This window comes from Salvelinus alpinus, chromosome 15 (genome assembly GCF_045679555.1).
Source record: "Salvelinus alpinus chromosome 15, SLU_Salpinus.1, whole genome shotgun sequence".
Taxonomy (NCBI): domain Eukaryota; kingdom Metazoa; phylum Chordata; class Actinopteri; order Salmoniformes; family Salmonidae; genus Salvelinus; species Salvelinus alpinus.
The window spans coordinates 9,492,877-9,518,178 of record NC_092100.1 but is presented as its reverse complement, the minus strand read 5'-3'; the positions used below and the strand labels follow the sequence as shown (position 1 = coordinate 9,518,178).

The window sequence follows — 25,302 nt, the reverse complement described above, 5'->3', positions numbered from 1 at the left end:
ACACATTTCAGATGGTGAAATCTAGGTTTATTAGTCACATGCGCCGAATACAACAGGTGAACTAGAACTCAATTGATTGAACATGAAATTGATTTGAATCTGATTTAAATAAACAGGCATATATATATATACAGTGAAATGCTTACTTACAAGCCCTTAACCAACAATGCAGTTAAAAAAAGAATAAGAAATACAAGTGACAAGTAATTAAAGAGCAGCAGTAAAATAACAATCGCGAGACTATATACAGGGGAGTACCGGTACAGAGTCAATAACCGGGCTCCGGTTAGTTGAGCTAATATGTACATGCAGGTAGAGTTATTAGTGACTATGCATAGATGAAAACAGAGTAGCAGCGGTGTAAAAGAGGGGGGGCAAATGCAAATAGTCTGGGTGGCCATTTGATTAGATGTTCAGGAGTCTTGTGGCTTGGTGGTAGAAGCTGTTTAGAAGCCTCTTGGACCTAGACTTGGCGCTCAGGTACCGTTTGCCGTGCGTTAGCAGAGAGAACAGTCTATGACTAGGGTAGCTTGAGTCTTTGTCAATTTTTAGGGCCTTCCTCTTACACCGCCTTGTATAGAGGTCCTGGATGGCAGGAAGCTTGACCCCAGTGATGTACTGGGCCGTACGCACTATCCTCTGTAGTGCCTTGCGGTCGGAGGCTGAGCAGTTGCCATACCAGGCAGTGATGCAACCAGTCAGGATGCTCTCGATGATGCAGCTGTAGAACCTTTTGCTGATCTGAGGACCCATGCCAAATCATTTCAGTCTCCTGAGGGGGAATAGGTTATGTTGTGCCCTCTTCACGACTGTCTTGGTGTGCTTGGACCATGTTCGTTTGTTGGTGACGTGGACATCAAGGAACTTGAAGCTCTCGACCTGTTCCACTACAGCCCCGTCGATGAGAATGGGGGCTTGCTCGGTCCTCTTTCCTGTAGTCCACAATCCTCTCCTTTGTCTTGATCATGTTGAGGGAGAGGTTGTTGTCCTGGCACCACACGGCCAGGTTTCTGACCTCCCTATAGGCTGTCTCGTTGTTGTAGGTGATCAGGCCTACCACTGTTGTCATCAGCAGACTTAATGATGGTGTTGGAGTCATGCCTGGCTGTGCAATCATGACTGAACAGGGAGTACAGGATGGGACTGAGCACGCACCCCTGAGGGTCCCTGTGCTTATTGATGAAGCCAATGACTGATGTGGTGTACTCCTCAATGCCATCGGAGGAATCCTGGAACATATTGTAGTCTGTGCAAACAACACAGTCCTGTAGCTTAGCATCAGCTTAATCTGAACACATTTTTACTGACTGAGTCACAGGTACTTCCTGCTTTAATTTTTGCTTGTAAGCAGGAATCAGGAGGATAGAATTATGTTCAGATTTGCCCAAATGGAGGGAGAGCTTTTGTATGTGTCTCTGTGGTGTAAAGGTGGTCCAGAGTTGTTTTCCCCTCTGGTTGGACATTTAACATGCTGATAGAAATTTGGTAAGACAGATTTAAGTTTCCCTGTATTCAAGTCCCCAACTACTAGATTCGCTGCCTCTGGGTGAGCGTTTTCCTGTTTGCTTAGGGTGGAATACAGCTCATTCAGTGCGGTCTTAGTGCCAGCATCAGTCTGTCGTGGTATGTAGACAGCTACGAAAAATACAGATGAAAACTCTAGGTAGATAGTGTGGTATACAGCTTATCATGAGATACTCTACCTCAGGCGAGCAAAACCTTGAGACTTCCTTAGATAGTGTACCAGCTGTTATTTACAAAAATGCGTTGTTCGCCGCCCCTTGTCTTACCAGACGCCGCTGTTCTATCCAGCCGATGCAGCGTATAACCAGCCAGCTGTATGTTGATAGTGGGTTCATTCAGCCACGACTCCGTAAAGCATAAGATATTACAGTTTTGAATGTCCCGTTGGTAGATTAATCTTCTGTGTAGGTCACCTATTTTATTCTCCAAAGATTGCACGTTTGCTAGCAGAATGGAAGGAAGTGGGGGTTTATTCGATCGCCTACGAATTCTCAGAAGGCAGCCCGCCCTCTGGCCCCTTTTTCTCCACCTTCTCTTCACGCAAATGATGGGGATTTGGGCCTGTTCCTGAGAAAGCAATATATCATTCAGGTCGGGCTCGTCAGACTCGTTAAAACTTCTTCAGGCTGCAATCCCGACACAGGTACACTTATGACAACATCCAGCTCAAGTGCAGGGCGCGAAATTCAAAATCTATTTTTTTTTTTTTATATTTAACTTTCACACATTAACAAGTCCAATACAGCATATGAAAGGTACACATCTTGTGAATCAAGCCAACATGTCCGATTTTTAAAATGTTTTACAGGGAAGACAAAATATGTAAATCTATTAGCTAACCACGTTAGCAAAAGACACCACTTTTCTAACTCCATCAGTTTTTTACTCCATCACTAGCTATCACTAATTCGACCAAATAAAGATATATATACAGTGGGGAGAACAAGTATTTGATACACTGCCGATTTTGCAGGTTTTCCTACTTACAAAGCATGTAGAGGTCTGTAATTTTTATCATAGGTACACTTCAACTGTGAGAAACGGAATCTAAAACAAAAATCCAGAAAATTACATTGTATGATTTTTAAGTAATTAATTTGCATTTTATTGCATGACATAAGTATTTGATCACCTACCAACCAGTAAGAATTCCGGCTCTCACAGACCTGTTAGGTTTTCTTTAAGAAGCCCTCCTGTTCTCCACTCATTACCTGTATTAACTGCACCTGTTTGAACTCGTTACCTGTATAAAAGACACCTGTCCACACACTCAATCAAACAGACTCCAACCTCTCCACAATGGCCAAGACCAGAGAGCTGTGTAAGGACATCAGGGATAAAATTGTAGACCTGCACAAGGCTGGGATGGGCTACAGGACAATAGGCAAGCAGCTTGGTGAGAAGGCAACAACTGTTGGCGCAATTATTAGAAAATGGAAGAAGTTCAAGATGACGGTCAATCACCCTCGGCCTGGGGCTCCATGCAAGATCTCACCTCGTGGGGCATCAATGATCATGAGGAAGGTGAGGGATCAGCCCAGAACTACACGGCAGTACCTGGTCAATGACCTGAAGAGAGCTGGGACCACAGTCTCAAAGAAAACCATTAGTAACACACTACGCCGTCATGGATTAAAATCCTGCAGCGCACGCAAGGTCCCCCTGCTCAAGCCAGCGCATGTCCAGGCCCGTCTGAAGTTTGCCAATGACCATCTGGATGATCCAGAGGAGGAATGGGAGAAGGTCATGTGGTCTGATGAGACAAAAATAGAGCTTTTTGGTCTAAACTCCACTCGCCATGTTTGGAGGAAGAAGAAGGATGAGTACAACCCCAAGAACACCATCCCAACCGTGAAGCATGGAGGTGGAAACATCATTCTTTGGGGATGCTTTTCTGCAAAGGGGACAGGATGACTGCACCGTATTGAGGGGAGGATGGATGGGGCCATGTATCACGAGATCTTGGCCAACAACCTCCTTCCCTCAGTAAGAGCATTGAAGATGGGTCGTGGCTGGGTCTTCCAGCATGACAACGACCTGAAAGACACAGCCAGGGCAACTAAGGAGTGGCTCCGTAAGAAGCATCTCAAGGTCCTGGAGTGGCCTAGCCAGTCTCCAGACCTGAACCCAATAGAAAATCTTTGGAGGGAGCTGAAAGTCCGTATTGCCCAGCGACAGCCCCGAAACCTGAAGGATCTGGAGAAGGTCTGTATGGAGGAGTGGGCCAAAATCCCTGCTGCAGTGTGTGCAAACCTGGTCAAGAACTACAGGAAACATATGATCTCTGTAATTGCAAACAAAGGTTTCTGTACCAAATATTAAGTTCTGCTTTTCTGATGTATCAAATACTTATGTCATGCAATAAAATGCAAATTAATTATTTAAAAATCATACAATGTGATTTTCTGGATTTTTGTTTTAGATTCCGTCTCTCACAGTTGAAGTGTACCTATGATAAAAATTACAGACCTCTACATGCTTTGTAAGTAGGAAAACCTGCAAAATCGGCAGTGTATCAAATACTTGTTCTCCCCACTGTATATAGCCACTAACCAAGAAACAACTTCATAAGATGACAGTCTGATAACATATTTATTGTATAGCATATGTTTTTTTTGAAAAATTTGCATATTTATGGTATAAATCATAAATTACATTTCAGCTACAATCAGAAATTGCACCGAAAGCAGCCATAACATTTACAGACACCAACGTCAAATACCTAATTACTCATCATAAAACATTTCCGAGAAATACATACTGTGCAGCAATTGAAAGACAGGATTCTTGTGATTCCAGACAATATTTCCGATTTATTAAATGTTTTACAGCGAAAACAAAATGTAGCGCTATATTAGCATAGCCACAATAGCCAGACACACTTGGGCGCCCACGACCAGTTGACATGCACGACAGATATATGAAATAACATTATAAATTGGGTCTTACTTTTGCTGATCTTTCATCAGAATGTTGATCAAGGTGTCCTTTGTCCAGATGAGGAGTCGTTTGGATTCAGAATGGCAACTTTCCCTCTTCATTTAGCATGGGTACTGGTCGACTGGCACGGATCTGTCCAACGTTAAAAAAAAGTCAGAGAACGGAACACGGCAAAACTCCCGAAAAAATTCAAATAATCTGATTAAACTATATTGAAAAAACATACATTACGATGATATGGTCTCATTTATCAAATCAAATCCGAGCAGGAGATAGTTGTCGTCCGAAACGGCAGCAAAACAGAACGCAATGTCACTCCCAAGTCGCGCGCTTCAGACTTCCGGAAGTGGTCGGTCACGTCAAAGAAATAGCTTTTATTCCACCTCTGAACAAGATGAACACAAAATTTATTCTCTCACAGCCTCTTGACACCCAGAGGAAGGCGTATGTGGTGTATTTCGGGTCCTACGTAACATGACCATGTATAGGCAGACCGTTGAAGAGAGCATAGAGTTCTGACATTCTACTTCCTCGTCAGGGAAAGTGCTGCCAAATGACTTCTGTTCCACTCAGAGAAAAAATTAAAACGGTTTTAGAAACTAGAGATTGTTTTCTATCCAATATTAATAATAATATGCATATTGTACAAGCAAGAATTGATTACGAGGCCGTTTGAAATGTGCACCTTTTTTCTGGCTACTCAATACTTCCCTTGCAGCCATAACAGGTTTTAAAGGAAAAAAAGGATTCTGCCGGTCCATGGTGATTAATCGCAGTTCTGATGTCCAGAAGTTATTTTCAGTCATAAGAGACGGTATCAGCAACATTATGTACAAAATAAGTTACAAACAACACAAAGAAACCAAAAAAACAAACACAATTGGTTAGGAATACGTAAAACGTCAGCCTTGTTCTCCGGCGCTGTCTTGTTGCGTTCGTACAAGTGACTGGGTGTATCGCCCTTTCCCTATCATACACCCCAGGTTTCGCGCTTCATTCTCTCTTGTGCCTTGTATCCCCCGTAGTTGCAACGCGATCACACCAGATAGACTTCAGTATTCAGTGATTGTCCCTTGTCCCCAGGACATTGGGTGATGCCTTTTTAATACCGTCCACTAGGTGCAACTTAACTGTCATTTAATTTTTTTAATGCTTAACCTTGAAGTATTTTCTGTTTTAACAACGTGAACCATTTACCTACTTTCACTTCACCCACAGATGTTTGTCCCACCGGACAAACATTGAATACCAAAGTGAGATCTTGCTGCTAGTCGAGCCGACCATGTCAAACCGCACTGCTGTTTCATCCATGATGTTGGTATTCTTTCTCTCTTCTGTTGCTCAATCTTTACAGTACTCACTGAAGTTAACTCGTAAACAATTAATTTAGACCAGTGTTTATTTGCTGAAACGTGTGCCAGCTATTTTAAGGGACAGGCGGCTATTTGAGAGACTGAGTCAGTCAGTGATCTCTTAAACCCCCCCCCCCCCCCCATTGGTCGAGGGGTTGAAGTATGATTTGTTCAGCTGCCGCTGCCTGGTGTGGTGTTCTGCAGGGCGAAGTGTGCCTGTGCATCTGTCCCCTGTTGAAGAACTAATTCGATGTTTCATCTCTGAAAGCATGTATTCTCTGTTTTTGTGTCCCTGGTATCCGGTCAGCACCCCTGACCTAAATGTGGGGTGTTGTGATTCTGCCGATTCCCCGTCGGGAGTGAGGTGACTTGGATGTTTGGGTTTGCGTCGCGGGGGTGATACATGTGTGGGTGCGTTGTGTTGGGAGGTCTGGGGGTGACTGGAATGTCTGCTGTTGTGTTCCTGGCGGGGGGGGGGGGGGCACACGCACGTGCACTGTTGGGGTCAGAACAGGTCCTTGTTGTGGGTGGCACACAGAGCAAGCCGTGTCTCTTTATATAAACGGCCCATAGGTCCCCTCCCGTAATGAAATGTACCGGCCGCCTTGTTTTCCTTTTAGATTTGGCTGCCAGTGTCTGCCCTCCTGTTAACCCCTCCCTGTCCATCATCCTTCCCCAGCTCCTATTGGGACATTGCCGACTGCTGTCTCTGTGTTATGGATAAACACATTCCATACTCGGTCGTTGGGCATTCTGTTTCCTCCTTTGTCCTGGATTTGTTAATTGGTCGGTTCAAAGGGGGAAGAATGTGCTGTTCTCTCCTTGTTTATCAACCAGTCAGATTTAAATTAACTCAGGCCCCTGTGTGGAATGCGGTCACTTCATTTAGCTGTCTCGCATGTTATCATGGACCTGTTGGCATCGCATTCCCCTCAGTCCCTGGTCTGTATAGCTGTAGTATGCATAGCCAACATAAAAGTCCAATGCATACCAAAAATGTTTACAGTAGGTAATCACAGCAAGAAGTATGGCTCCCCAGTTGTCCACTGTTGAGTAGAGACACTGGGAAAGGTAAAACGATCCACATTTTCCCATATTTTGATACCTGATTTTTGATGGTTGGATGTTTGCATTTTGAAACAGCCACAGAAGACTGGACAGTAAGGACCTTGGTGACATGAGGAAAGTTGTTGGATATTTGATTTGTTTAATTCAGGGGTTCCCAAACTTTTTTGTCCCGCGACCCCATTTTGATAGGAAAATGTTTCCGTGGCCCCACCATGTACAAAAAACTAAGTTCTGTAATTAACGGCCAAAGTTTACTTTTTACAATTTGGGCTATGAGTCTATTAAAAATCAGTCTGAAATAGTGTCAATCTCAAGATGGTATGGTTTGAAGTGACTGATGCATCATAATGGTATTGGGAAATTCAGAAGATCATTAGACAATGTTGTATGATCTTCTGTGTAGAAAATAACATAAAATATGGATGCTATTTCCCCCCCCGTCAGATTCAGTGCCTGGTCTTGTTCTAACAGCTTGTAGACATAGTAGAGGGAAGCAGTATGTACAGTTGAAGTTGGAAGTTTACATACACTTAGGTTGGAGTCATTAACTCGTTTTTCAACCACTCCACAAATTTTGTGTTAACAAACTATAGTTTTGGCCAGTCGGTTAGGACATCTACTTTGTGCATGACACAAGTAATTTTCCCCAACAATTGTTTACAGACAGATTATTTCACTTAACTCACTGTATCACAATTCCAGTAGGTCAGAAGTTTACATACACTAAGTTGACTGTGCCTTTAAACAGCTTGGAAATTGCCAGACAATTATGTCATGGCTTTAGAAGCTTCTGACAGTACCTGTGGATGTATTTCAAGGCCTTCCTTCGAACTCAGTGTCTCTTTGCTTGACATCATGGGAAAATCAAAAGAAATCAGCCAAGACCTCAGATAAAAAATTGTAGACTACCACAAGTCTGGTTCATCCTTGGGAGCAATTTCCAAAATGCCTGAAGGTACCACGTTCATCTGTACAAACAATAGTACGCAAGTATAAACACCATGGGACCACGCAGCCATCATACCGCTCAGGAAGGAGAAGCGTTCTGTCTCCTAGAGATGAACGTACTTTGGTGCGAAAAGTGCAAATCAATCCCAGAACAACAGCAAAGGACCCTGTGAAGATGCTGGAGGAAACGGGTATAAAAGTATCTATATCCACAGTAAAACGAGTCCTATACCGACAACCTGAAAGGCCGCTCAGCAAGGAAGAAACCACTGCTCCACATCCGCCATAAAAAAGACCGACTACGGTTTGCAAATGCACATGGGGACAGAGATCGTACTTTTTGGAGAAATGTCCACTGGTCTGAGGAAACAAAAATGGAACTGTTTGGCCATAATGACCATCGTTATGTTTGGAGGAAAAAGGGGGATGCTTGCAAGCCGAAGAACACCATCCCAACCGTGAAGCACGAGGGTGGTAGCGTCATGTTGTAGGGGTGCTTTGCTGCAGGAGGGACTGGTGCACTTCACAAAATAGATGGCATCATGAGGGAAAAAAAGTATGTGGATATATTGAAGCAACATCTCAAGACATCAGTCAGGAAGTTAAAGCTTGGTCGCAAATGGTTCTTCCAAATGGACAATGACCCCAAGCATACTTCCAAAGTTGTGGTAAAATGGCTTAAAGACAACAAATCAAGGTATTGGAGTGGCCATCACAAAGCCCTGACCTCAATCCTATAGAAACATTTGTGGCCAGAAATTAAAAAGCGTGTGCGAGCAAGGAGGCCTACAAACCTGACTCGGTTACACCAGCTCTGTCAGGAGGAATGGGCCAAAATTCACCCAACTTATTGTGGGAAGCTTGTGGAAGGCTACCCGAAATGTTTGACCCAAGTTAAACAATTTAAAGGCAATGCTACCAAATACTAATTGAGTGTATTTAAACTTCTGACCCACTGGGAATGTGATGAAATAAATCTGAGTTTACATTCACCTTATACAATTACATTTAAACTTCTGACTTCAACTGTATGTACGTGTTCCTTAGTCTTCTCTCTCAGTGATGGGGTCATAATATGTTGTAGCTTAAACCATTGAAACTGTAGGAAGAAAACAGAAACCGCTCTGTTTACAACCACATCTAGCGGCTACCGGAGGGTTGGAACTCCCATCTCGGGAGTTGGGATGGCAGGGTAGCCTAGTGGTTAGAGCGTTGAGCTAGTAACCGAAAGGTTGCTAGTTCGAATCCCCGAGCTGACAAGGTACAAATCTGTCGTTCTGCCCCTGAACAAGGCAGTTAACCACTAGGCCCACTGTTCCTAGGCCGTCATTGAAAATAAGAATTAGTTCTTAACTGACTTGCTTAGTTAAATAAAGGTAAAATAAAATCTCAAATGACTCAATTACGCAACCAGGAAATGGCGGAGCGATTTCTGCATTACACCTTTTTTAAAGTGATACGAATTGGACATGTAGTCATTAACAAGACCTTGAATGTTTTACAAATAAAATGTTCTTTACTCAAAACATTAGGGGTCATATTAGTGTGTAGCCCAAATCTGTTCAGATGCTACAGACAGAAGTTGGCATATCGGCTGTACCGACTTCAGACACGTCCCAAGACGCTTGTGGGGGGCCGTAGAGTGAAACGGAGAACACCATCGTGTTCGAGAGAGTCATCCTTCCGTAAAGGGCTCATAATAGTGTGGGGTCATAACCGTCCGGACGCTACAGACTATTTTTCGGGATGTCTCATGGTCTGACACCTTTCACCTCAGAAGTAGAAGTGTTACATAGGTGGATGGAAACAAATCCAATGCAAAGAAACATATCTAGATGAAATTGACTAGATTTCTTTAAAAAAAACATTTTTTATATGATAATTATATTTCCGCAGGGGCGTGGATATTGACTTTAGTGGGTTTTAAGTCAAGTGTAGGCGAAGAAAATGATCAGGCCCACACAACCTGACAATAGTATCACCCTGAAATACCATATTGATATTTGATAACCAAAGTAAGTGCCACAATTTGGGCTTGATACAAATCAAACATGCACATACTTGAGAGATTATTATTATTATTATTATTATTATTTCATTTTTTCACCTTTATTTAACCAGGTAAGCTCGTTGAGAACAAGTTCTCATTTACAACATGTGACCTGGCCAAGATCAAGCAAAGCATGAGTAAACTTAAGTTGATTGATAAAGGTGTGGTTTAACACATGCAGTGTGAGATTACGTTTTGCAGCAGCAGTAAGTAAATATGATTATATTAAGCCTGCCACTGAGTAGACAAATTAGAATGCAGACGCACCAAACTCCTCCCCTAACATTCTTCCAGGCAAGTCCATGTGATGTAAAACGCTTTTAAAGACTGGAGACACTCGTTCCCATCAAAAACACTGATATAACTACGAGTCAGAGAGAGAGAGAGAGACCGTGGACTCTTCTTTTGACTTTTCTGAGAGTTGTAATTTGGGAAGTTTTGTTCACCATGCGTTGCGAAAGGAGCTACAGTCTTCCCTACTCGCCAGGATCCTCACCCACAAATTCAGAACGTGTGGTTTGTTACAGAGCACGATGCAGGTAATAGTATTGAGTATTTGGACATACTGTATTTGGAGGCTATTTCCTCATTGTGTAGCTGTCTTTACTATTCTATTAGACGCATCATCTATGCGGGATTTTTTAAAACCAATTTGCTTGTGCTCTTGCTCTATATATTGTCAGTTAGAAGGACATAGTTGCGAATGTACCCTGGATAATAGTTGCTGTATCTGCTTGTTGGTACCCGTTATCTCCACGGCATTGTTAGCAATTGTATGAAGTTTGAGAGCCGCAGTGATTTAAGTGCTTTGGCTACTTTGTAGCATTTAGTAGCTTCAATGTGGTGTTTTGACTGGGCAGTTGTGACTGTCTCTCTGTCCGTCCTCTCGTCGCCCTGTTGAGCTTCAGTCAGTCATGTAGGCTACATAGCCTTGGGGGTACAGTGCGCCCTCTCTGCACGTCCACTCATCGCCTTGCTGAGCTGCAGCGAGTCACGTAGCCCACATAGCCGTGGGGATACAATGGTCGCCGACGATTGATCGATTACTTGTTTACATTGAATGGAGGAGCCAAAGACATTAATGGAGTACTCGGGACCTAATTTGAAAATGATCTTGTCAACAGTTTGGCGAATTGTTAGTTAAATTGCGCGCCAGCATAATTTTAGGCAACAGTTGAATTATATGCCGACACACACTCTCACTCAACCTCTCTCTCACACACAAACATGTATCAACTGTAGACACTTATCCCATGCGGACGATGCGCTCTAAGTCCTAACTGTAAAGGGACATTTGATACATATGAACATTGATCAGCAAATGAATGTTCTGTGTCCTGTTCATGTTTGAAGTATAGCGAGGAAACCTAAAACGTTCACTGTATTTGGAGAGCAGAACAGCATGGATCGTATAGTTTCACCTCACTCATGCATGTGGAGGAATAATACAGTTGAATTTATTCAGCAGGATCAGTAAAAGATTAAAATACACAATTACAGACCTGGACAATATGTTGTCTTGCCAGTGCACCTTCTAGCGGCGTGTTGCGCGAAAGCGCCTTTGTTCAGATGGGGCGGTGTAGTCAGTGGACGACAGGCATCGACCGGGCGTTGCTAAAGGGATCAGAAACGCAACCTTTTGGGGGGGTTAAATAGAGATTTATGAGATTATTTAATGTGTCTACGAGACGTTGGCCACTGAACGACGTGAGTATAATGCATTTTCTACAAGGGTAATACGCTAAACGGAGCCAGGGAGAAGTGTCGGTAACCGCCATAAAAGGGTACACAGTATGCTGTGTATTCGACTGTAGGCTGTGTCGCCTAGACAACAAAACATTGCAAAATAAAATACTATCCTCAAATCGATGTCGACACAAAGCATGTCAAAACATGTTATGTATATATTGTATTACATCTGACATAATTATTTGGAGAATGGTGTTTAAAAACGTTTTTTCACGTCACATGGTGTTGTGACCAATGCGCAGTTTTTACACGTGCATCAAAATTAAATGCACCTTTTGTGAGATATGCATTATAAACGTAAATAATGTTATCAAATAATAATGGGATCAGTTGTTCTGTATGGCATGCTGTTCTGTCGCTAGAATGCAGCGACCAGTTGCCCACGCATTTTTATATTCTACAGTATAACAATTTTATGCAAATGTACTTATTCCCTTATCCTTAGGATATGTTTGCACTTGATTAGGTATCAAATTGGAGTAAATGTGCAGCTGAAATGCGTCATGTACGACTCACGTTGTCCCTGGGCCTATTGGAAGTGCACAGTATCATGAAACGATTACTTTCCATACAATGGAGCTTCATTTTGCGTAGCCCTTTCAGCACTGGGTTCTGTGCTGTAAACCTAATTCCCCCCCCCCCCATAAACATCTGTGCTGCTTAAACCCCTTTATATGTTCAACTAGCCTAAATCCCAATTGCATATAGCCTGTCTTTTTTAATTAAAAAAAAAACATTATTAAGAGGCAGGCAGCATTCTTCTACATGCTGGAAAAGCAGACGATGTCAAATGTGGTTTTTAAACAGGATTGAGCCTAAATCCCTGCATTACGCTGCATGGGGAAACAGAAATGTACATTGGAATGTGTCGTAGAGGATTGATGATTCTCTTCAAAGCAATTCGGGGGCCTTTTTTCCTCATTCCTTCGGTATGTTGACATTCTTTTCTCTCTGACTCTTTCTCCACAGATCTTCTGGAGCCAGTGTTGTAGCCATCGATAACAAGATCGAGCAAGCGATGGTGAGTGCATCTCTAGTTCTGCATTTTTCTACCCACTAGCTAGGCACTACTAACGTATTGAAAAGTTGATGGCGATGCCTTTTGACCTGAAGTCAGTGGTAAAACTTGACATGGTAGTATCTCTGTCTTGCTAGCCCTCTGATGTAACCCCTCCCATGATATGGTAGTATCTCTGTCTTGCTAGCCCTCTGACCCCTCACATCGTATGACATGGTAGGATCTTTGTCTTGCTAGCCCTCTGACCCCTCACATCGTATGACATGGTAGGATCTCTGTCTTGCTAGCCCTCTGACCCCTCACATCATATGACATGGTAGGATCTCTGTCTTGCTAGCCCTCTGACCCCTCACATCATATGACATGGTAGTATCTGTCTTGCTAGCCCTCTGACCCCTCACATCATATGACATGGTAGTATCTCTGTCTTGCTAGCCCTCTGACCCCTCCCATGACATGGTAGTATCTCTGTCTTGTTAGCCCTCTGACCCCTCACATCGTATGACATGGTAGGATCTCTGTCTTGCTAGCCCTCTGACCCCTCCCATGACATGGTAGTATCTCTGTCTTGCTAGCCCTCTGACCCCTCACATCTCTGTAGTGTTATATGCTCCTGAGTTGTTGTACTAATGCTCTCCCCCTCTCTCTTTCTCCTCAGGACCTAGTGAAGAGCCACCTGATGTATGCGGTGAGGGAGGAGGTGGAGGTTCTGAAGGAGCAGATCAAGGAGCTGTATGAGAGGAACTCTCAGCTGGAGCGGGAGAACGCTGTGCTCAAGTCCCTGGCCAACACTGATCAGCTCACCCAGCTGTCGTCCACCCAAATCAGCCCGGCCGGCAGCACCTCCCCGCCTCAGCAGCAACCCCCCACCAATCACGCCAATACCAAACCCCACTTGGAGGGTGCAGCCCAGGCTCTCAGCCTGCTCAAGCAGCCCAACGTCACCTCAGCGTGATCACCTGCCTCCGTAACACACCTCCCCGAAATATGCGAGGAGGAGTCCCCAAACAACCAACTAACCAACCATAACATAATCAACACTTGATTATGTTTTTTTGAGAAGCAAAATCGGCCTTTGTTTGCCACCCTTGTCTTTTTGAGTGGCGTTAAGAGCCATGCTTCAGTGTGCTGCTGCTGTCGTCGGGCCTTCCCAGTATTAGACAATCACCATCCTGTGAAAGCATTCTTTTGGCCGGGCGTCCCGTGTTCGGTCGAAGGGGAACTGGCCAGGGCCAGCGCAGGCTGCGTCCCACGCAGGGGAGAGAGGTGATGGGCCGTTTTGTGGCGGGATAACTGGAGGTGGTCGAAAGGGCCTCCAAAAAAACACTGGGCTGTTGGTGATGAGTGGAAAAGAATGTTGGGAATGAGAGGGACAAAGAGACTGAGGTGGGGAAGAGGATTCTCACCCCATCATAAGAGGAATGTGTCTCTCACCGTGAGAAGAGTGAGAGTAGTTTTCCCAGAGCCACCACACTTTGACCCAAGTACAAAAAAAATACCTTCATTAGTTCAGTTTTACTGTTTGCATTTATTTATTTTGGGGCTGCTATTTTCATAATGTAAATGAACAATGTAACAGAAATACTTATATTTTAAAAAAATAAATAAAAAATAAGTTTCTGTTATGATAGATTATCGGTCAGGCATTTTTGGTAGTCTAATGCAACAAGTAGTTCCGTATAGGCAATAGGTTCTTTAAAATGGCAATTTCCTATGGCATAGCACCGCTAACACTAAAAGGCAGTTCATTTAAATGAGATGAAATCCAGGTTGAATGTACATTTTGTAGAGAGTGTAAAGTATTGAGAGCGTAGAGGGTTTTGTACAGGTGAACACCAGTTCTTCAAATATATATATTCTTCAATGAATTTTCGGTGGTTATATTTTGATGAAGAACACTGTTCATTTCCTTTGCTATAGTTTCTTTTTGTGGGGAAAAAATGTAGAGAAAATTGCCATACTTCCCCCAACCTTTTTGAAAATTCTATTGCGCATATTTAATTTCTGGGCTGGGGGTAAAAAAAAAAAAAAAAGCTGTGAAATTGTTCAACCTACTTTGTAACCAAAGACGCAAAGCTGTGTAATTCCTATATATTTGTATTATTTTTGAATGTACACTTCTATGTATTTTTACTTTTTTTTTTTTTCATTTCCTCCTTCACATCAAATGTTTTTTTTGGGGGATGCTGTTTAGCATGTTCTGCATGATCTATAATCAAACCACTTTCTTACCTCACGTTTTTATCCAACGCTCTTATTGTAACGTATAGTTAGTTATTCAGTCTGAACGATGGGTAATGGACGGGGGGGGAGCGGGGGCGAGGGAGGGAGAATGAGGGATTAAGAGGAAGGGAGAATCAGAAGCTCACATTAGCAGAAAATGAAGTTTGACCCATCTTTTTGTTCATGTAAACAGTGTTTTTTTCAAATTTTATTTCATATGCAGACAAAGTTTTGTTACGTTTTAATGTATTTGATGAATGCAAACATTTAGATTCTGATTGTAGTTTACCAATCTGTACTTCAATAAAAAAAACATTCTAACTTAACGGAAAATTTGTACACATTTCACAACTCCAGCTTGAACCCGGTAAATTCTTGTATGAGCATATTATGGTATGTCCTGTCTGTGTTACATGTATTTTGTGCCTCCTGCGCCATCGCCGGTTGTCGGGCGACCTGGTTTATTCTTTGTGGCTTATAAATTGTACAATCGGTCATCTTTAGCAGGATGAATTTAGATTTCAACTTCAGTTGGGTTTTTTTATTTTTTATTTGAAGGAGATGCTGTGCACATGCCAGGTGTACTGTATGAAAGTGATTTATCACTGAGCCTTGGAGAAAATATCTTAACAATACCCTTGTAATGTGCTGTTCTGACGGTTTCAGTTTTCAGTAAAAAAAATAAATTACTGTTTTATTGAGAATGTCAATGTCTCGCCCAGTGCATTTTTAAAAAATCTTACAATGAATGACTAATGATCAGCCGCCTAGATTGACTAAGCTGGTCTTCGTATAAGTACGAAACATACTGTGTCCAGGGTATATAGCTGTCAACTATCTCACCTCCAGTCTCTGCTTGATGTACTTCACTCTAGGATCAACAAGAACACATGATGCAGTACTATCTTACTTTGAATTGACCCTAACACTAGGCTATAGGATATATTTGCTTATAGGTATGATAATCTCTTGTTTCGCAGCAAGGTTTATTTGTGTGTGGTGACTTTGAAAGATTCTGAACTAGGATCCTGATTTGAGCCAATAAGACAAATGTCTGGTCTGCACTCCATCAATATGGTGAAGTTTGAGCTAAAAGCAGAATAGAAAAGTGCCCAGAGGGGTTCATGCCTGCTTCCAATGTACACTACATAACCAAGAACATCTCATACCAAAATCATGGGCAGTAATATGGAGTTGCCCCCCCCTCTTTGTTTTAACAGTCTCCACTCTTCTGGGAAGGGTTTCCAATAGACGTTGGAACGTTGCTGCAGTTCATCCCAAAGGTGTTAGATGGAGTGGAGGTCAGGGCTCTGTGCAGGCCAGTCAAGTTCTTCCACACCGATCTCGACAAACTTTCTGCATGGACCTCACTTTTTGCACAGGGTTATTGTCATGATGAAACAGGAAAGGGCCTTCTCCAGACTGTTGCCACAAAGTTGGAAGCACAGAATTGTCTAAAATGTCATTGCATGCTGTAGAATTAAGAGTTCCCTTCACTGGAATTAAAGGGCCGAGCACGAACCATGAAAAACAGCCGCAGACCATTATTCCTCCACCAAACTTTACAGTTGGTATTATTCATTTGGGAAGGTAGTGTTCTGGCATCCGCCGAACCCAGATTAGTTTGTCGGACTACTAGAAAGTGAAGCATAATTCATCACTTTAGAGAATGTGTTTTGACTGCTCCAGAGTCTAATGGCGGCAAGCTTTACATCTCTCCGGCCGAGGCTTGGCATTGCTCATGGTGATCTTAGGCTTGTGTGCGGCTGCTCGGCCATGGAAACCCCTTCCTGAAGCTCTCGGTTTACAGTTCTTGTGCTGACATTACTTCCAGAGGCAGTTTGGGACTTGGTAGTGAGTATTGCAACTGAGGACAGACTATTTTTACGCACTACGCGCTTCAGCACTCGGCGGACCGTTCTGTGAGCTTGTGTGGCCTACCACTTTGCGGCTGAGCTGTTGTTGCTCCAAGACATTTCCACTTCACAAAAACAGCATGTACAATTGTACGCGGCAGCTCTAGCAGGGCAGAAATTTGATAAACTGATTTGTTAGAAATGTGGCATCCAATGACAGTGCCACATTGAAAGTGACTGCGTTCTTCAGTAAGGCCATTCTACTGCCAATGTTTGTCTATGGAGATTGCATGGCTGTGTGCTCGATTTTATACACCTGTCAGCATCAGGTGTGGCTGAAATAGCTGAATCCACCAATTTGAAGGGGTGTTCACAGATTTTGTTATATATCTGCCCAGATTGCTGATACCTGTTTCAAATGTATCTGCCCAGAGGGTTACATTGAACATATCATTTTTTGGTTTTTACATTTGTAACTGAATGGGGTGATGAGTTATTGTTATAACTAGCTGGTATTTCCTTAGAGTTTCCGAAGAAATTATGTGGTAATGTGTGCCTAACTGTATCATACTTCTAAGATTTCAACACGGTCATTTCCTGGTACCAAATGGTAGCCTACAACCAAGTTACAGTGTTGCCTACAATGTGTTGCTTGTTTCACTGCATCCCAGAGAAACTAAACTCCAACATTTAGGTAGTAACAATGTAATGACCATTGTACTCTGTGATTTCTAAATATATGCCAGTTAAATGAGGTTGTAGTAAACTCTGCAGTTAATAGGTAGGCCACTAAGGGTTTCCTGGTGAGGAAAACACAGGGCCCAGATATAGGAAACATTTCTAATACACATAAATGGTATGCTTGGTATATTTCCGTTGAGTTTTGACTGTAGCTACGCATCCTTCCACGAACCTAGTTTCCATACGTCAGGTGCACATGTCAAGACAGGTCTCTCTCTGACTCACCTATGCTGTGGGTGTGTTTACCGTTGATGTCATTTAGCAGACGCTCTCACCCACAGTCGACTTCACCCGTGGGAATCGAACCCACAACTGTGGCGTTGAAAGTGCCACGCTCTACCAATTGAGCGCTGAAAGTGCCACGCTCTACCAATTGAGCGCTGAAAGTGCCACGCTCTACCAATTGAGCGTTGAAAGTGCCACGCTCTACCAATTGAGCGCTGAAAGTGCCACGCTCTACCAATTGAGCGTTGAAAGTGCCACGCTCTACCAATTGAGCGTTGAAAGTGCCACGCTCTACCAATTGAGCGCTGAAAGTGCCACGCTCTACCAATTGAGCGTTGAAAGTGCCACGCTCTACCAATTGAGCGTTGAAAGTGCCACACTCTACCAATTGAGCGTTGAAAGTGCCACGCTCTACCAATTGAGCGTTGAAAGTGCCACGCTCTACCAACTGAGCGTTGAAAGTGCCACGCTCTACCAACTGAGCGTTGAAAGTGCCACGCTCTACCAACTGAGCCACACGTGACCCTGTGTTTTTATGTCGCTGTATATTGTTAACAGCTTTAGGAATCTAATCTTATTTTGTCTGCTAGATTGTATTGTACTGCACATGTACAGGCATTGGATTTTATGAATATTACAAACCACACTTATTCTACACAAAACACATAGGATACATAGATTAAATGATATGTCACACTGGGACAGATGAGAGGCCATGTATCCTCAATATAGAAGAAAAAATTTATTCCAATTCTTTTTACGAAAGTGAGGAAAATCAGGAAAGTTAAACATATTTTTCATCAAGGTAATATCACTTGCACAAAAGTATTGTCTCAGTATTTCAAGGACTAATTGATAATATTACATCAATTATCCACATTACTTTACCACATGGACAATGGCTAGATAATCTGTGTTCCCTTCCAACAAATGACAGATTTATTTCTCAAGGACCCTATCTAGACACACAGACACACCAGCCGATGTACTTCTTGAGGCGTCAGCTGAAGAAATTAAAACTCTCACGGACAATACTGATTCGATTCTACACAACCATCATTGAGTTCATCCTCACCTCTTCGATCACTGTGTGATTCCGGAATGCGTCTGCCCGGGCCAAGGGCAAACTGCAACGGATTGTCCGTTCTACTTAGAGGGTCATCGGCTGCCATCTGTCCCTCCATCGAGAGTCCTGTACGACTCCAGGGCATGGAGGTGTGTAGGAAAAATCATCGCCGACACCTTCCTTCCCGGACACCCTATCTTCCAAAGACTCCCCTTTTGCAAACGGACCGTTCAGGTCAATCACGACTAAAACCTCCCGTCACCTGAACAGCTTCTTCCCCCGCGCCGTGGCCCTCACCAACTGACCACCTGGTCCACCATGATATTCTCATCCTAGAACTGCATATTACTCTTTGCACACATTCCTATACACCTGACTCTACATATACAGTGGGGAGAACAAGTATTTGATACACTGACAATTTTGCAGGTTTTCCTACTTACAAAGCATGTAGAGGTCTGTAATTTTTATCATAGGTACACTTCAACTGTGAGAGAAGGAATCTAAAACAAAAATCCAGAAAATCACATTGTATGATTTTTAAGTAATTAATTGGCATTTTATTGCATGACATAAGTATTTGATACATCAGAAAAGCAGAACTTAATATTTGGTACAGAAACCTTAGTTTGCAATTACAGAGATCATACGTTTCCTGTAGTTCTTGACCAGGTTTGCACACACTGCAGCAGGGATTTTGGCCCACTCCTCCATACAGACCTTCTCCAGATCCTTCAGGTTTCGGGGCTGTCGCTGGGCAATACGGACTTTCGGCTCCCTCCAAAGATTTTCTATTGGGTTCAGGTCTGGAGACTGGCTAGGCCACTCCAGGACCTTGAGATGCTTCTTACGGAGCCACTCCTTAGTTGCCCTGGCTGTGTGTTTCGGGTCGTTGTCATGCTGGAAGACCCAGCCACCACCCATCTTCAATGCTCTTACTGAGGGAAGGAGGTTGTTGGTCAAGATCTCGCGATACATGGCCCCATCCATCCTCTCCTCAATACGGTGCAGTCGTCCTGTCCCCTTTGCAGAAAAGCATCCCCAAAGAATGATGTTTCCACCTCCATGCTTCACGGTTGGGATGGTGTTCTTGGGGTTGTACTCATCCCTCTTCTTCCTCCAAACACGGCGAGTGGAGTTTAGACCAAAAAGCTCTATTTTTGTCTCATCAGACCACATGACCTTCTCCCATTCCTCCTCTGGATCATCCAGATGGTCATTGGCAAACTTCAGACAGGCCTGGACATGCACTGGCTTGAGCAGTGGGACTTTGCGTGCGCTGCAGGATTTTAATCCATGACGGCGTAGTGTGTTACTAATGGTTTTCTTTGAGACTGTGGTCCCAGCTCTCTTCAGGTCATTGACCAGGTCCTGCCGTGTAGTTCTGGGCTGATCCCTCACATTCCTCATGATCATTGATGCCCCACGAGGTGAGATCTTGCATGGAGCCCCAGACCGAGGGTGATTGACCGTCATCTTGAACTTCTTCCATTTTCTAATAATTGTGCCAACAGTTGTTGCCTTCTCACCAAGCTGCTTGCCTATTGTCCTGTAGCCCATCCCAGCCTTGTACAGGTCTACAATTTATCCCTGATGTCCTTACACAGCTCTCTGGTCTTGGCCATTGTGGAGAGGTTGGAGTCTGTTTGATTGAGTGTGTGGACAGGTGTCTTTTATACAGGTAACGAGTTCAAACAGGTGCAGTTAATACAGGTAATGAGTGGAGAACAGGAGGGCTTCTTAAAGAAAAACTAACAGGTCTGTGAGAGCCGGAATTCTTACTGGTTGGTAGGTGATCAAATACTTATGTCATGCAATAAAATGCAAATTCATTACTTAAAAATCATACAATGTGATTTTCTGGATTTTTGTTTTAGATTCCGTCTCTCACAGTTGAAGTGTACCTATGATAAAAATGACAGACCTCTACATGCTTTGTAAGTAGGAAAACCTGCAAAATCGGCAGTGTATCAAATACTTGTTCTCCCCACTGTATATACAGTGTCTTCAGAAAGTATTCACACTTATTGACTTATTCCACATTTTGTTGTGTTACAGCCTGAACCAATGCCCCATAATGAGAAAGTAAAAACATGTTCCTAGAAATTTAAGCAAATGTATTGAAAATTAAACACTGACATATCTAATTGACATAAGTATTCACACTCCTGAATCAATACTTTGTAGAAACACCTTTGGCAGTGATTACAGCGTTGAGTTGTCTTGGGTATTTCTGTATCAGCTTGGCACATCTGGATTTGAGGATTTTCTCCCATTATTCCTTGCAGATTTTCTCAAGCTCTGTTCAGTTAGATGGGGAGTGGCGGTGAACAGTAATCTTTAAGTCTTTCCACAGTTTTTCAATGTGATTCAAGTCTGGACTTTGGCTGGGCCACTCAAAGACTTTCATTATCCTGTTGGAACGTAAAGGTAGTTTGCACTCTGAAGCAGGTTGTGATCAAGAATATGCCTGTATTTAGCTCCATTCATTGTTCCCTTTATCCTTACCAGTCTCCCAGTGCCTGCCGCCGAAAAGCATCCCAATAGCATGATTCTTAAAAAAAAAATTAAAAAAAAGTAATAATAAAAAAATAAAATTAAATACATTTTATCCCCTTTTCTCCCCAATTTTCGTGGTATCCAATCGCTAGTAATTACAATCTTGTCTCATCGCTACAACTCCCGTACGTGCTCGGGAGAGACGAAGGTCGAAAGCCGTGCGTCCTCCGAAGCACAACCCAACCAAGCCGCACTGCTTCTTAACACAGCGCGCCTCCAACCCGGAAGCCAGCCGCACCAATGTGTCGGAGGAAACACCGTGCACCTGGCCCCCTTGGTTAGCGCGCACTGCGCCCGGCCCGCCACAGGAGTCGCTGGAGCGCGATGAGACAAGGATATCCCTACCGGCCAAACCCTCCCTAACCCGGGCGACGCTAGGCCAATTGTGCGTCGCCCCACGGACCCCCCGGTCGCGGCCGGCGCGAACCCAGAGACTCTGGTGGCGCAGCTAGCACTGCGATGTAGTGCCCTAGACCACTGCGCCACCCGGGAGGCCCCCAATAGCATGATTCTGCCACCACCGTGCTTCACGGTATGGATGGCGTTAGGCGGTGATGAGCTGTGCCTGGTTTTCTCCAGACATAGTGCTCTGCATTCAGTGCAAAGAGATACATTTTTGTCTCATCAAACCACAGAATCGTTTGCCTTATGCTCTCAGAGTCTTTCACATTTCCTTTTTGCAAACTCCAGGCTTGCTGTCATGTGCCTTTTTCTAAGGAGTGGTTTCCATCTGGCCACTCTCCCATAAAGATTGGTGAAGTGCTATAGAGACTGTTGTCCTTCTGACAGGTTCTTCCATTTCAGGTAAGAAATTCTGTAGTTCTGTCAGAGTGGTCATTGGGTTCTTGGTCAACTCACTGACCTAGGTCCTTCTTGCCCGGTTGCTCAGTTAGGTCTGATGGCCAGCTCTAAGCAGTCTAGGTAGTTCCATATTTTTTCAATTTCCCAATGATGAAGACCACTGGGCTCTTGGAAATTTTCAACACTCTAGAGATCTATGGTCAGTTCCATGGACTTCATGGTATAGTTTCTGTTCTGACAAGCACTGTCAACTGTGGGACCTTATATAAATCAAATCAAATCGTATCAGTCACATGCGCCGAATACAACAGGTGTAGTTGACCTTACAGTGAAAGGCTAACTTACGAGGCCCTAACCAACAATGCAGTTAAAAAAAATACGGATAAAAATAAGAAATAAAAGAAACAAGTAATTAAAGAGCAGCAGTAAAATAACAATAGCGAGACCATATACAGGGTGGTACCGGTACAGAGTTAACATGCGGGGGCACCGGTTAGTTGAGGTAATATGTACATGTAGGTAGAGTTATTAAAGTGACTATGCATAGATGATAACAACAGAGAGTAGCAGCAGTGTAAAGGGGGGGGGGGGGGGTTCTTTCTAAATCATGTCCAAACAACTGAATTGGCTACAAGTGGACTCCAATCAAGTTGTAGTGACATCTCAAGGATGATCAAAGGAAATTGGATGCACCTGAGCTCATTTTGGAGCGTCGTAGCAAAGGGAATTGAATACTTACAGTATGTAAATGAGATATTTCTGTATTTCATTTTCAATACATTTGATAAAATGTTTAAAAACATGTTTTCGCTTTGTCATTATGGGGTATTGTGTGTATATGGGTGAGAATATATATATATGTATTTTAATTATTTTTGAATTCAGGCTGTAATACAACAAAATAGAATAAGTCAAGGGGTATGAATACTTTCTGAAAGCACTGTATATTTCCCCCATTGCACATCATCCTGTTAAGTTGTTTTTATTTATACATCGCTGTAGATCCTGTTCATAGTCTGGCTGTATATCCTGTTTATAGTCTGGCTATATATCCTGTTTCTAGTCTGGCTGTATATCCTGTTTCTAGTCTGTCTGTATATCCTGTTTCTAGTCTGGCTGTATATCCTGTTTATAGTCTGGCTGTATATCCTGTTTATAGTCTGGCTGTATATCCTGTTTCTAGTCTGGCTGTATATCCTGTTTATAGTCTGGCTGTATATCCTGTTTATAGTCTGGCTGTATATCCTGTTTATAGTCTGGCTGTATATCCTGTTTATAGTCTGGCTGTATATCCTGTTTATAGTCTGGCTGTATATCCTGTTTCTAGTCTGGCTGTATATCCTGTTTCTAGTCTGGCTGTATATCCTGTTTCTAGTCTGGCTGTATATTCTGTTTCTAGTCTGGCTGTATATCCTGTTTCTAGTCTGGCTGTATATCCTGTTTCTAGTCTGGCTGTATATTCTGTTTCTAGTCTGGCTGTATATCCTGTTTATAGTCTGGCTGTATATCCTGTTTATAGTCTGTCTGTATATCCTGTTTCTAGTCTGGCTGTATATCCTGTTTCTAGTCTGGCTGTATATCCTGTTTATAGTCTGGCTGTAGATCCTGTTTAACATCTGTTTGTATATCCTGTTTCTAGTCTGGCTGTATATCCTGTTTCTAGTCTGGCTGTATATCCTGTTTATAGTCTGGCTGTATATCCTGTTTATAGTCTGGCTGTATATTCTGTTCTATGCAAATGTATTTGATGAATAAAGGTGATTCTGATGCCAGTTGATACCATTAGGTACAATATAGTATTATGAAAACTATATGACAGTACAAAAAGTATTTTGACAGCAATAGAGGAAGGAAGTTGGATGCAGTAATTATGGCGGAAAATCTTGTATTACAGTACGTGACCATTCACACTGTCATGGATGTTTCTGTGAATCTTGTGTAAATCATTGTGTAAGTCTTCCAACACCCAGTAGTCCATAACACCTCAAGATGTGTGGCCTTGATCACGTCTGAGTGGATGACAGGACACAGACTAAGCATATGGTCCTGGCACCGTATTCATTCAGTGCCTCAGCGTAAGTGCTGATCTAGGATCAGGTACCCTCTGTACATTCATTATAATGTAATATGGCAAAACTGATTCTAGATCAGCACTCCTACTGTAAGATGCTTTGTGAATACAGGCCCATGACTAAGGCACACTTTCAGTGGAGAAACCGGCTAGTCAGAGACTTTACTGTTCATTACAGTGACTCTCGTGTACATACTTGAATAGCCCTGATTCAGAGGGTTTGGGTTAAATGTGGAAGACACATTTCGGGGTTGAATGCATTCAGTTGTGCAACTGATTTGATATCCACCCTTTCCCTTCCCTTTCCAAACCAGCCTCCACAGCAACCACTGTCTCTGCATAGACCAGTTTATTGAGCAGTGACTAAATAGCGCCGTCATGTGGGAACCTTGTAAAACATTTGACACAAATCCATGACCTTTTCCCTATATACAAGGGTTATCAAAGATAGATGTTGCCACCACGTGAGTATCTTTGTATGTGTTTCTTTATATCTTTGTATGTGTTTCTTTATATGGTCTTTAGAAAGTCACACAGTTTCTCAAAATAAACTTACTGAATTAAGTTTATTAAGAGTTACTGGAGAAATATGATACATAACACTAATAGCCCTTTCTTCTTTCTTGTCACCAAAGTAGGACATGTCAGCTATTGAAAATACTGTAGCGAACGGCGGGGACAACAAACCTACGCGTCAATAGGGTTAACCCACTTGGTGGGAATTGTAACATGGCTCACACAGCTACCTCTAAACGGGAAGGCACGTTGACTACTCAGCTCCCTCACACATCTGGGCCATGCGTTCTGATGGCGTCATAGCCACCATCGCACTTCTTACACCAATGTAGTGATCAGCGTGGCAGGGAAGCGAACCCCGTCAAAGGCCAACACCCTACGCATTGTGCCAGTAGGATTAACGCACTTGGGGGGAATTGTAACGTTGGTCATGTAGCAAGGGCTTCTATACTACTGACCAGTAACGAGAGACGCAATCCCCTGTAGGTAAATATGCAAAATATTCTCATTATGTGTGTGGCTCCTAGACACAATCCTTTGTGTGTGTGCCAATGCGCGCGTGTATGTGTGCGTAGTGCGCATATCAACAGTTTAT

At 43.1% G+C, this 25,302-nt stretch overlaps 1 protein-coding gene across 1 annotated transcript in view; it reads left to right on the top strand.

Moving 5' to 3' along the window:
- The window catches only part of LOC139539446 (TSC22 domain family protein 2-like), a 52,649-nt gene extending 37,067 nt beyond the window's left edge, over positions 1-15,582 (top strand). Inside the window, exons 2-3 of the mRNA XM_071342410.1 lie at positions 12,601-12,652; positions 13,308-15,582. Coding sequence (XP_071198511.1) covers positions 12,601-12,652; positions 13,308-13,604 — 349 coding nt within the window. The 3' untranslated portion in view covers positions 13,605-15,582. The remainder of the gene's footprint in view (positions 1-12,600; positions 12,653-13,307) is intronic.
- Positions 15,583-25,302: the final 9,720 nt, after the last annotated feature.